Genomic DNA, 12,889 nt, shown 5'->3' with positions numbered 1-12,889 from the left:
CAGTGAAACTGCCCAGGTAGTTTCTGAAACTAATCCTAGTCATTAGCGCCTAACTTATAGTGATGTCTAGATGTGTGGTTTTTCTCACTGAGAAAGAGATTTCAAAACCATCTCTCCAAGGCTTTATTTTTATTTTGTTTTATGTTTTTATTAGTGGTACATATTACTCCGCTTGCATTTTTTTATTGGTGATCTTAGACATCCATTTTTCCTTACTTTTGAGAGTGATGAGAGGCATCGATTATCTTCATGCACCAAGTTTAGTTGATTTGAAGAGATAGGATCATCTTAGTACGTTAATTTTTTTTTTGTTCCAGATCTGAATATGTTCATTTGATTGTTTAGATATTACTGTTTTCAGGATATCAGGTTTGAAAATGTCTGGCAGATCAGAAGAAATGGATATTGGTGAGTCCAATTTAAACTTGTATTGTATTTTCTAATTGTGCTGCAACAGTGAATTTATTTTTCTTCGATTTTTACGTTAAATAGGAATACTGGAACAGAATGTTCGTTACCACCTGGAAAAGGCCTTCTTGGAGCAAGCAAGAGCCTTCTCAAAATCTGAAGGGCAAAATAATGATTTCAAGAAAAACCTTGAAGAGATGGAGGCTCAAACAAAAGAACTGCAGAAAAAACTTGATAATACTGAAGCCCAAAATAAAGATTTTCATATTAAGCTTGCACAAAGTGAAGTTGAGAAGAAAGAGCTTCAGGAGGATTATGAAATATGTTACGGTAGGCAGAAGATTAGAAGGTTTGTTTTCTATTTTTTTCGTTTCTGAGACTTTGTAAAATGGATGAATGAATATCTAAAAGTTTGTCTTTGGTAATTGACTGGAATTCCAGAAACAAAAGGAAAAACTAAGGAAAAAAATCATTCAATTGGAAAAGGAGCTGGAAAAAAAACAAGCACTAGAGCTGGAGATAGAGCAGATGAGAGGTGCTTTAAGGACGATGGAACACATGGATGTGAATGAGGACTTGGATGCCAAGAAGCAGATGGATGAAATCAAACAAACCCTAAAGGAGAAAGAGGTTGAGTGTGAAGATTTAGATACACTTTGCCAAACCCTTATGGTCAGGGAGCGGAGAAGTAACGATGAACTACAGGAGGCTCGCAAGGAGCTAGTCAATGTATGCACATTTGATCTCTCTTGTTTCGCTGCTGTTTTGTTCATTGAATCTACTGTTTCTAGGTTCATTGAGTTATATACCTCTATACTCAATATATACCACGTTTGATCTCTCTTGTTTCGCTGTTGTTTGGATCATTGAATCTACTGTTTCTAGGTTCATTGAGTTATATACCTCTATACTTAATATATACCACGTTTGATCTCTCTTGTTTCCCCGTTGTTTGGGCCATTGAATCTACTGTTTCGAGGTTCATTGAGTTATATACCTCTATAGTCTATACTCATTATACAGAAATAATGTATTTATAACTAACGATGAACTGCAGGAGGCCCACAAGGAGCTAGTGAATGTATGCACATTTGACCTCTGTTTAACTATTGCTTGAACTTACTGTTTCATTGTTCATTGAGTTGCATATCTACGTACATACAGAAATAATGTATTCATAACTGATGTATCGATGGATAAAAGCTTCCCTAAACCCCAAAAAAAAAAAAAATACTCAATTATGTTAATTTGTTGAATTTATGTACTGCTGATACAGATTGATGCTTTGTCATGTTCTGGGACTTTAATCGTGTAATTTTGCAGGGACTATGAGATCCAACAACCCAGGTTCATAAGAACGGTGTTCATATTGGTGTCAAGGTATTGGGAGACCTTGATGTCAGACCATTTGAGACTGCTATGAAGAGAAGATATTCTAAAGCAGAAGCGGATGTGAAGACATTGGAGGTATGCTCTCTATGGGAGACATATCTAGCAGATCCATATTGGCATCCATTCAAGATCGATCATTACTAATGAAGCAGGGCGTTCTAAGGTATACTATTAACTTGTTTTGCTTTCTTTTTATATATATTTGATTTATGATGAGTGCATGAGGTTTAAGTTTAGATTTTCTCAAGTGAATACGTGATTGTGTTTTAATAATGAGCGCCTGAGTTTTTGTTGTAGAAAAATTTCATGTGGTCAATCCATTGAACTTGCAACCTGCACATGTTTCAATTGTTTTTGTTGCTTATAATCTTGTCAACTTAGTTCATCTCCCTCTTTCCACTAATCACAACAGAGGGAAACTGTTTCTCAATATTATGTGCCATCTCATAGTGAGTTTGCAACTGGCATATGTTTTTTGTTTTTGTTGTTAGAGTTCTTGATAATCTTGTCAACTTGATTCTCATCACCTTCTCTTTACAAATCACAGTAGAGGGGTCTCATAGCGAATGTGTCCCTTATCTTAGTTTGTCTTGTTGGATGCAGGAGATTATAAATGAAGAAGATGAAAAGCTGGCGGGCATGAGGATTGAGCTTGGTGATGAAGCGTGCCTTGATGGAACTGAATGAGTTTAATCCCACTGGCAGGTATAAACTAAGAGAGCTATGGAACTACAAAGAAGGGAAAAAGGCCACTCTAAAAGAGGGAGCAATTATATTCTTAAGCATTGAAACGACATAAGAGAACAATCTGAAGGCAAGTGTTTATATCTTGCTTTTGATATACCAATTATATGGTGATTGTCTTTCAATGTTATATGCATATACGAGTTATGAATAAATTGTAATCAATTTTTGACTCAGTAATATCTTGGTACATATCTTTGAGTATCCTATAAATGAGTCTAAATCAACTCTGGACATGGTTAGAGTAATAAAATGTTGTTTCACCTACGCTTTCTGTTGTAATATAGATTATGAAACACAGTTAAATTCCTAATATCTAGATCTAATATCCTGATCAGAATGTGCTTGTTTCTAGGGTTTGTGGATGCAGAGTGTTCAAGATGTTCGGTTTGTGTAGTTGAACTTGAACATCACCGGCTACTTTCGAGCTGCGTCCTCTTGCTTGACTTTTGTTGGAAAAATAGATGTAAACTTGGGACATTTCTAATGGTAGGAAACAGTTGAGATTTGGTAAGATAAGAACTATTGTGTTAGTTATGCCTTTAATTGTTGTTGGAACCTTGTAGTTGTGCATGGTCGCATTTCGCCTCTTCACCATTCAAATGTTTTCTTTAACCCTTTCATATGTATTCCTTATTTGGATGCCATGCATGGCAGACTTGGAATCATTTTCACTTCTTCATGTTGTGGGCTCTACGGACCCCCTCCAATGAAGCAAAAACAATTTAATTGAGGTTTAGGTTTTAACAATTTAATTTCCATCCCGTCTCTCATTTCTGCTGCAAAAACATTTTAACATCTTTTTAGATAACCTATATGCCCAAACATCAGAATAAAATATTTATGATAGGTTTCATTTCCTTTCGGAAAGACAACGTAACCATTTCCATTTTTTTTGTACCGTTCCTTTTGGTTCATAAAGCAGGGTTGTGTGGTTAAACAAACTCAACTGTCATTCATGCTTCAAGATCGAATTTAACCGGAATAACTAACTCCCCCGAAATTCCCACCAACGTAGTATATCACATGACGTTCATGTCTCACTTATCCACGTTTCCAGCAACTTCATGACAACGTGCACTTTTATTTGTTTAAAATGGAACTGATCATGAATAAGTGACAACATGAATGAGAGATGTGATGGAATGTTGTGGGGATATTCATTCCTATTGAGTTGTTTACAATTACAATTGATATTGTGTACTTATCATATGATATGATATTTTAGGTTTTAAAAATTTGATTTCGGATGCTTTGATTCCTAAATCCGCCTCCATCCTTGGGTTTACAAATCCGGGTTGCTAAAAAATCAATTTATAATTAGAAGATGTGACCTACACTCATTCCGATTCCATCATCTCTAAGTAAAAAGTAAAAACAAAAATTCTTATCGTGAGTCATTATGCTCAGTTTGCAATTCTATTTCAACTTTTCAAGTAAGAAAATTTCCTGAAACGTTATTGTTAAGAGATTGGTAAAAAACCAGAACAAGTAAATTCATCAACAATTTCTTACTCTTTCTCATTTATCTCCAGGTCAGTCAATGCCTGTGGGTCATCTACTAGGCACGTGTCGTCAGGAGAATGGATCTGTTATTTGGCTGTTTTGATCGGGTACTCCTGCCAGTTTGCCCCATTCTCAAGTCTCCACGTGTCTGTCCCGTGGCCCACAAGATCAGAACGACGAAGACGCGCTCTCACTTTCAATATCACGTCCGTTCATCAACCACACAACCCACCTCTACACAAAATCTCACCGTCACAGCAGCGAGTACGCTCTCAAACCCACACTCGCGAAGACGCATTCTTTCCCTAAAGGAGAAAGAAACAAAATATCGGAATACGAAAGAACAGAGTACGTTTTTCGGCCAATGAAATTCCGTGGGATTTTCAGACTCGGTAGTCGGGTAGTCCTCTTCAGTCATTGCTCCTCTCTTAATTTTCTCTCTCTAGAAACCCTAGCCCCCATTCTCCAACCCCCCACACTCTTCGGCTTCTCCTCGCCGCTCGCCGTAAACTCGCCACGGCGTCGTTTCGGCTTTCGGCGTCTCGCATTTCTCGGCGTTGTCAGTGATATCCGGAAGGAGGGGGAGGAGGGAGAGAGAGAGAGAGTAAGGTTTTCGCTCTGCGGGAATTTTGAGACGGCGTTGGTGACCGGTCTCTGTTTCGGTCAACATTCCGGTGTCTCGGCTTGCCGGAGAGGAGCGATTACGGTATCGGAGGTCTTGTTGCAAAAGAGCTTTGTTGTGTGAAACTGCGAAGGTAATTTCTGAACCTTATCATAGTGATTTAGCGTTGTTTGGTGCCTAAAGAAAACAGAGGCGTTCTGTATTTTTGTTACTATGAAGAATTTTTTTTGCTTTGCGTATAGATTGCTGTGTTCATTTGGCTGATTGTTGAACAGGATTGGTTGTTTGATTATTTTGCAAAATAGATTGTAGGAAAATGAAGAAGAGTGAATGGTTAAGCCATGTTATGTAGCCGAAACTTCACCAATCTATGTTTAAATCAATGTTGTCTTCTTAGTGATAAAGCATTTGGGAATTTACATATATCAGGACCTTGAGAGTTTGTTACAAGTCTCTTTGTAATCAATGTTTTCATCTTCATCCCTGGGATGTTGAAAAGGTGTTTTGAAATTTCATGTCCTACCTTACCGAGTGTTTGTGAATTGTCTATTTGTGTGGGTTTGCTCACTAACAAAGATACTTGGAAACCTTATCTGTTAGCGTTTTGCACATACACTTGAGACTGGATTTAGGACTTTTATGCATTGGCTAGAAGTTGATGAGCTTAATCTATTATCTAGTCATCTGCATAATCTAATGACTTTCATTTTTTTTTTTTTAAATAAGGAAAGACACATATTTTGCTTTATCATGAACTAAACTTACTGTTAATGGGGTAAAGAAGTAAAATCTATATTTGTGAAGTTACAAGATTTTGTTTAGTATTGAAGACAGTAAGTAAACTTGCATTTGGAATTAATAAAAGTCACTAATTGTAATGGTTAATATTGTGCTTCAATATGATTCGAATATGTTAAAAGTAGGTAAAGAACTTGTTTATATGCCTTATCTACAGAGTTTCTTATAGTTGGTTACTTTGCTTGAGCAGATGCTACTTGAGTGACGAAAAAGTGCTGTGTATAAGCATCAATTTCAAAGAATAATTGTTTGATCAAACCATGAGGTTGACTTCTTATATTAAGATTTTTTTTTGTGATATGCTTGAAACCTTATTTCTATGTTTAGTAGCTTGGAAGAGAAATCAGTGAAAGCTAATTAGAAGTTTAATGTTGGATTTCATTCTGCATTTCAGGTTTGATATGTCTCACAGATCAAAGGAAGAAAAGGATAAGTTGTCTGATTTCAAGTACTATGAGGACAAGTATTATTATGAGTTGAAGAAAGGTAGTTACAAAATAAAAGATTCTGATTCAACTTACAGATGTCCATTTTGCCATGAGAAAAGTAGGCCAAGTTATCAACTCAAGGAGCTTTCAAGACATGCTTCTTCTATCGGTAGAGGCTCACACAGCTGTGGTATAAAAGATGAAGCCAAGCACTGGGCTTTGAAGTGTTATATTGATAAATATGTTGATGTGAAGAGTCGGTTAGAATGGCCTAAAGAACTTGCACAGAAGATAGGAGGACCTAAAGAATCTGCGGTCAAGTTAGAAGGGCCTAGAGAACCTGCAGCCAAGCCAGAAAGGGCTAGAGAACCTGCAGCCAAGAGGGAAAGGCCTACAGAACCTGCAGCCTCTGCAGTCAAGTTAGAAGGGCCTAGAGAACCTGCAGCCAAGAGGGAAAGGCCTACAGAACCGGCAGCCAAGACAGACGTTTCTGTAGAGCCGGCACTGAAGAAAGAACGTTATTTAGAGCCTGCACAGCAGATAGAAAGGCCTACAGAATCCCCTAAACTGAATGATGAGAAATTGTTTGTATGGCCTGTGATGGGTGTTTTGGCAAACATTAAAACTGAGTTTAAAGGTGGGAAACACGTTGGTGAAAGTGGGTCTAAAATAAAAGCCGAGTTGACAGCAAAAGGTTTTAATCCTGTGAGGGTTCATCCTTTGTGGAATTTTCGCGGTCACTCCGGTTTTGCAGTTGTTGAATTTGAGAATAACTGGGAAGGTTTCAACAATGGTATGTCCTTTGAGAGAAGTTTTGAAGTTGAGCGCCATGGAAAAAGGGACTATAATCTGACGAGGAATAGAGGAGATCAATTCTATGGTTGGGTTGCTCGGGATGATGATTACAATTCAAGAAGCATAGTAAGTGATTATCTCCGCAAGAATGGTGATTTGAAGACTGTTTCTGGTCAGCAAGCTGAGGAACAGAGAAAAACTATAAAGCTTGTATCCAATCTACAAAACACCTTGGAGATAAAGAGTTCACATCTTGAGGAGATGCAAAACAAATATCAAAATACTGCTAATTCCTTAAACAAAGTAGTGCATGAAAGGGACGCGATACTCAAAGCTTTCAATGAGGGTATGCTCAAACTTCTTTAACTGTATATAATTGAATGCTTTTTTGAATTTAACTTTCCATTTTCCCAGTTAAATTTAATGATATCTCATGCTCGATAGTTGTTCAACTCCGTATAATTGAGTGAACTTTTGCATTTGAAGGTTCATTTCAACTGTGAGATCTTACTTAAATCTCGCCTTTTGTTGTTAGAAAGAGAGAAAAGGGAACAGATGGAAAAAGAATACTTCTGGAGGATATTGAAGGAGCATAAGGAAGCTGCAACACAGTTGGAAGATCAAAGAAAAGAGCTAGAGCGCCGTGAGAAGCTACTGCAACAACGCAGGGCACTAAATGACAGTGAGAGGAGGAAACTCCATCATGATAGGCAAATGGTAATTTTATCGTTCTTGTCTATCAAAGAGCTTAGGCTCCGTTTGGAATTTTGGATATGTGGGGTTGCACCACTGTCATTAACTGTCGGGTTATTTGTTTCTTGTCTTCAGTCAGTTTTAGCTTGAGATTGATATAACTTATAAGTTGTTTGCATTAACCTTGGAGATTAGAATGCTAGAAGAAGAAGAGACACCAAAGAATGGGATTAAAGAAGTACATAATTCCTAATAAGTTACCTTTTACATTTTTCGTTGGACCGCTTATAAGATGTTCGTTATAGTTGAGAAAACTCCTGATACTTAGTTAGAATAAGAAAGATGATTCAGCATCTCTTTTTCTACTTGCTGTTTTTTTGAGTTGTTACAAATTTGACTTCATTCACGTTTCCATTTCTAGCATACATATACAAATCTGTTTTTTTTTTTTTTTCTTCATGTATACGTCATGGTTGATGGTTGTATTTCGTGCTCTTTTGACTAATCTAGGGTTCAGAATCTGATTCATCCTTATATTGCAAATTGTACTCGGTAAGAGCTGAAAGATGTCTTTCTTCTCTTATAGAATGCAAGGGCTACTTTGGAACAGAAAAAAGCTGATGAAAGTATGTTACGGTTGGCAGAAGAACAGAAGGTTTGTTTTGCATTTGTTTCAGTTCTGAGACTTTGTAGAATGGATGAATGAATATCTAAAAATATGTCTTTGGTAATTGGCTGGAATTGCAGAAACAAAAGGAGGCACTAAGGAAAAAAATCATTCAATTGGAAAAGGAGCTGGAAAAAAAACAAGCACTGGAGCTGGAGATAGAGCAGATGAGAGGTTCTTTAAAGACGATGGAACATATGGATGTGGATGAGGACGTAGATGCCAAGAAGAAGATGGATGAAATCAAACAAAACTTGGAGGAGAAGGAGCAGGAGTTTGATGATGTAGAAGAACTTCATCAAGCGCTTGTGGTCAAGGAGCGGAGAAATAACGATGAAGTGCAGGAGGCTCGTAAGGAGCTAGTCTATGTATGCACGTTTGATCTCTCTTGTTTCACTGTTGCTTGGTTCATTGAATCTACTGTTTCTAGGTTCATTGAGTTATATACCTCTATACTCGTTATACAGAAATAATGTATAAATATAACTGATATGCATCGATGGATAATAGGTTCAAAATTATATTTGTTGAATGTTTGAATTGCTGATTCACATTGAAGTTTATGTCATGTTTGGCACTCTAATCTTGTATTTTGGCAGGGATTATGGAATGCATCAATCCAGGTTAATAAGCCCCGTGTTAATATTGGTGTGAAGAGAATGGGAGACCTTGACGTCAGACCATTTCAGATTGCTATCAAGAGCAGATATTCTAAAGAAGAAGCGGATGTGAAGACATTGGAGGTATGCTCTCTATGGGAGACATATCTTGCAGATCCAAATTGGCATCCATTCAAAATCATTACTGATGAAGCAGGGCGTTCCAAGGTATGCAATTAACCTGTTTTGTTGTTGTTCTTGCTATATGTTTGATTTGTTACGAGTGCGTGAGGTTCTACTCTAGAATTTATTTATTTATTTTTTTCCGTTGGCAATTGCTTGTTAATATGGGATCCTGGGTTTTCGTTGAAGAGAAATTCATTTGGTCAATCTTTTGAACTTGCAACCGGCACAATTTTTTATTTTATTAATATATTTTTTTTGTTCATGTTGTTTTTGAAAATCACAACAGAGGGGAATTGTTTCTTTATCCTAGTATTATGCGCTTTCCCACAGCGAGCTTGTCCCTTAAGTTAGGTTGTCTTGTTTGGTGCAGGAGATTATAGATGACGAAGATGAAAAACTGGCAGGGCTAAAGAATGAGCTTGGTGATGATGTGTACCAGGCAGTTGTCACTGCCATGATGGAACTGAATGAGTATAATCCCAGTGGCAGGTATTCAGTAAACGAGCTATGGAACTATAAAGAAGGGAGGAAGGCTACTCTAAAAGAGGGAGCAAGTTATATTCTGAAGCAGTGGAAAGTGCTTAAAGGTCGGAGAAGAAAGTGAAGGTAAGCGTTTAAATTTGTCTCATGATGCAGCGAATATATGGCAATCTATAAATATTATATGCATATAGTAGTCACCAATTAGATGAAAAAAGCAGTTTGGGGATTTGGTTATTTGAAAGTTCTAGATTAATGCATTCCGAAGTCCTGCTACTGAAATGGATTCCCTTTTACATTTGAATCAATTTTGAGCTTGGTATATATCTTTGTGATCTTGGTTGGCATATAATATAACGTTGTTTCACTTACGATTTCTGCTATGTATATAGATCTTGATGTAGAGTATAATTCCTAATATCTTTCAATTTCCTGACCAGAATTAGCTCAACTGGTGGGTGGAGAGGAATACTTCAAGAGGTTCAGTTGTGTTGTTGAACCACAGGCTGCTGTCGAGCTCCTTGGTCTTGCTCAACCTTTGTCAGAAGAATAGATGTAAACACAGTACATTTCTTTAGGTAGAAACTTGAGTTTGGAGTTGGTGAGATGAGAACAATTGTGTTAGTTTTTTATGCTGTTAAATGTACTTGGAACCTACTATTGTTCATGGTCATATTGACCTCCGAATTAGTTGGGGCATAGATCCCAGATTTACTATTGGAATGTTCTTCTCAACCCTTCTAATTTGTATTCGTTGTCTTGGATGGCACGGCAGACTTGGGACCTTCTCCTGTTTGCTGTCAAGACCATCAGTTGTGGGCTTTCTCCGTCCAGTTTAAGCTTCCAAATTTCTGCTTTGTCCACTATCTCAAAAGTGAAATGTAGAACAGTAGAAAGCTCTGAATACGCAGCCGACGGCATGATGTTTTTATTTTTTTTCGACGTTTTTTTTTTATTGATGATGTTCTTCTGTGCTATTTTATCTGCAGAAACCAGAGTTTGCTTGTATAAGTGACGCAATAACGAAGAAAAGTTTGTACTCAACCACTGTTCGCAATAGGAATATGCGTCTTCCATTACGTGCTTTGGTCATGATATTGTCGTTTGATTAAGAATTTTGAAGGAAAAAAAAGAACAGAATGACCGAGTATATGTATGAACTACTAAATTTGTTTGTTTTTTTTTAAATTTTTAATCACTTTTAATTTTTTATAATAAAAAACATATTTAATGTAATTCATCCATCCATAAAAATATAAAATGCAAGTTGGTGCAGGTCATTTCATTTCTTGAAAAGTGAGTTGAAGAAGGTAAATGACCAAGATAGATTTCAATACTCCCCCATGCGCTTTAGTCCAATCATTCATTGGTGTTCGTGCAAATGTAAGTATGTGCTCTAAATCATTTCGCCTATTTTGAGTTATCTTGCTTTGCACAGTAGCGCATATCTCTCTAAACACCAAGGAATACCTTCTTTCTTTCTTTCAGGATTCGCTGGGGAGAATCAAAGATACTTGGCTAATTAAGGAGAAATGAGATAGATTCTGGTACGTGCATAGACTGCATACTATTTTTATTCTTACTCTTCGACTGAGATCAAACTTAGAGCTTAGTCTCAGCCTTCCATCTTTTACAATATTTTGGTTCCTTACTTTGTTAAGAAAAAAGTTCAACATAAGAGTGATGAGAGGCTCTGGCACCCTTGCGTATTCAAAGCTTCTACATTTCAACTGTGTTCCCTTGAAACTTCAAGCTTTTTGACCTTGTTTCTTTTACAGAAATTTGGAATAATCATTCTTTAAAAACAAAAAAATGGAACATTCAAAATAGAGATTCCAGACCTCAAAACGTTAATTGGAGTGTTTTAGCTTCATTGGATGGGGTCCAAGAAAGCAGAAATTTGGAAGCTTAAATTGGACGGAGAAAGCCCACAACTGATGGTTTTGATAGCAAACAGGAGAAGATCCCAAGTCTGCCGTGCCATCCAAGACAACGAATACAAAATCAAAGGGTTGTGCCATCCAAGACAACGAATACAAACTCAAAGGGTTGAGAAGAACATTCGAATAGTAAATCTGGGATCTATGCCCCAACTAATTCGGAGGTCAATATGACCATGAGCAATAGTAGGTTCCAACTACATTTAACAGCATAAAAAACTAACACAATGGTTCTCATCTCACCAACTCCAAACTCTAGTTTCTACCTAAAGAAATGTACTGTGTTTACATCTATTCTTCTGACAAAGGTTGAGCAAGACCAAGGAGCTTGACAGCAGCCTGTGGTTCAAGACACAAAACCGAAGCCTCTTGAAGTACTCTCCATGCACAATCCCTAGATACATGCTCATTCTGGTCAGAAAATTGAATCTAGATATTAGGAATTATACTCTGCATCATAATCTGTATCACAGCAGAAGTCGTAGGTGAAACAATGTTAAATTATATGTCAAGTTGCCAACCAAGATCACAGAGATATATAACCAAGCTCAAAATTGATTCAAATGTACAAGGGAATCCATTTCAGTAACAGGACTTTGGAATGCATTAACCTAAAATTCTAAATATAATTCGATCAGGCTATGTGTGTAGGTTTATTTAGGAGGGGAAAAAAAACACAGGTTATGCAGTAACAGGTTATGTGTCTGATTCAAATGGGAAGGCCTGGTCTATTTAGGAGGGGGAAAAAAAAAACTATAATCTCAGTTTAATCTAGTTTGATAATGCCAAATTCTAAAGTGCAAGACAGAATTACGACTTGCCAAATTTGCAAGACAATCTTACAACTGTTGAGCAAGCATTTAGTTGTAGTGGCCAAAGTAGAATCCATTGGAAATAAGAAAAGAAGCTTAAGATTTTATGAATTGTAAGAAAGATTTGGAAAATGACAAAGGTAACCAATTAAGAGGCCTTATATTGGACACAGGCAACAATTCTTCAAGGTTGGACTTGCATTATGCTAATCAAACAATGAGAGACCTTAAACCAATCAAACTTGAATTTATATAAAAGTATACAAGTAAAATAGCAAGATCTTGTTACCATTCCCAGTTAACAGTTGAATGAATAACTTAAGCAAGAATCTTTACTCAAGTCAAAAACTCAATACTCGCTATATGCATTGGCCAAATAGCGTACCTTTAATAGGTTCTCCTCTTTTTATGTTTCAACTGCTTCATAATATGCAATATTGCCTCTTTCAATGATGCCCTCCTATCTTCTTTGAAGTTCCATAGTTCATTAAGTGGATACCTACCACTAGGATTATACTCATTCAATTCCAGCAAAGCAGTTGACACAGCTAGATGAACTTCAACACCAAAATCGTTCTTTAACTTTTTCAGTTTTTCATCTTCTTCATTAATAATTTCCTGTGGGCGTACCGGCATCCACAATGTCAGTAAATCAATTTCCAGAAACACAATGGGCAAGAAAAGGACCATTAATCAGATGCCTTCCAATAAATTAAGAATTATAACATGAATAGTTCTTTAATTGGAAGTACAAACATGAGAAGTAAAATCCATATAGCTAGCAGGAGCAATGAAACTAGTGTCAGCAACAATATTATT

The 12,889-nt window shown here is 36.8% G+C and overlaps 2 protein-coding genes across 2 annotated transcripts; both read left to right on the top strand.

The window, feature by feature from the left end:
* The first annotated feature begins 216 nt into the window (after positions 1-216).
* Positions 217-1,929, top strand: LOC101309805. Its single transcript, XM_004294503.1, has 4 exons — positions 217-408; positions 493-738; positions 850-1,137; positions 1,732-1,929. Exons 2-4 carry the CDS (start codon positions 508-510, stop codon positions 1,738-1,740), a joined length of 528 nt encoding a protein of 175 aa, XP_004294551.1. The 5' UTR covers positions 217-408; positions 493-507; the 3' UTR covers positions 1,741-1,929.
* A 2,712-nt stretch (positions 1,930-4,641) lies between these two features.
* Positions 4,642-8,663, top strand: LOC101294442. Its single transcript, XM_004294449.1, has 5 exons — positions 4,642-4,805; positions 5,865-7,039; positions 7,229-7,410; positions 7,973-8,041; positions 8,134-8,663. The coding sequence occupies exons 2-5, from the start codon at positions 5,872-5,874 to the stop codon at positions 8,524-8,526; spliced, it is 1,812 nt and encodes a 603-aa protein (XP_004294497.1). The 5' UTR covers positions 4,642-4,805; positions 5,865-5,871; the 3' UTR covers positions 8,527-8,663.
* The last annotated feature ends 4,226 nt before the right edge of the window (positions 8,664-12,889 follow it).

Source organism: Fragaria vesca, linkage group LG3 (assembly GCF_000184155.1).
Source record: "Fragaria vesca subsp. vesca linkage group LG3, FraVesHawaii_1.0, whole genome shotgun sequence".
Taxonomy (NCBI): Eukaryota; Viridiplantae; Streptophyta; class Magnoliopsida; order Rosales; family Rosaceae; genus Fragaria; species Fragaria vesca.
This window is presented reverse-complemented; position numbering and strand designations above follow the sequence as displayed.

Coding starts and splice junctions, on each gene's coding strand:
- LOC101294442 (XM_004294449.1), top strand. CDS start 5,872: ATGTCTCACAGATCAAAGGAAGAAAAGGATAAGTTGTCTGATTTCAAG. Junction 7,040..7,228: donor ACTCAAAGCTTTCAATGAGG/GTATGCTCAAAC, acceptor TTTTGTTGTTAG/AAAGAGAGAAAAGGGAACAG. Junction 8,042..8,133: donor GGTTGGCAGAAGAACAGAAG/GTTTGTTTTGCA, acceptor CTGGAATTGCAG/AAACAAAAGGAGGCACTAAG.
- LOC101309805 (XM_004294503.1), top strand. CDS start 508: ATGTTCGTTACCACCTGGAAAAGGCCTTCTTGGAGCAAGCAAGAGCCT. Junction 739..849: donor GGATTATGAAATATGTTACG/GTAGGCAGAAGA, acceptor CTGGAATTCCAG/AAACAAAAGGAAAAACTAAG.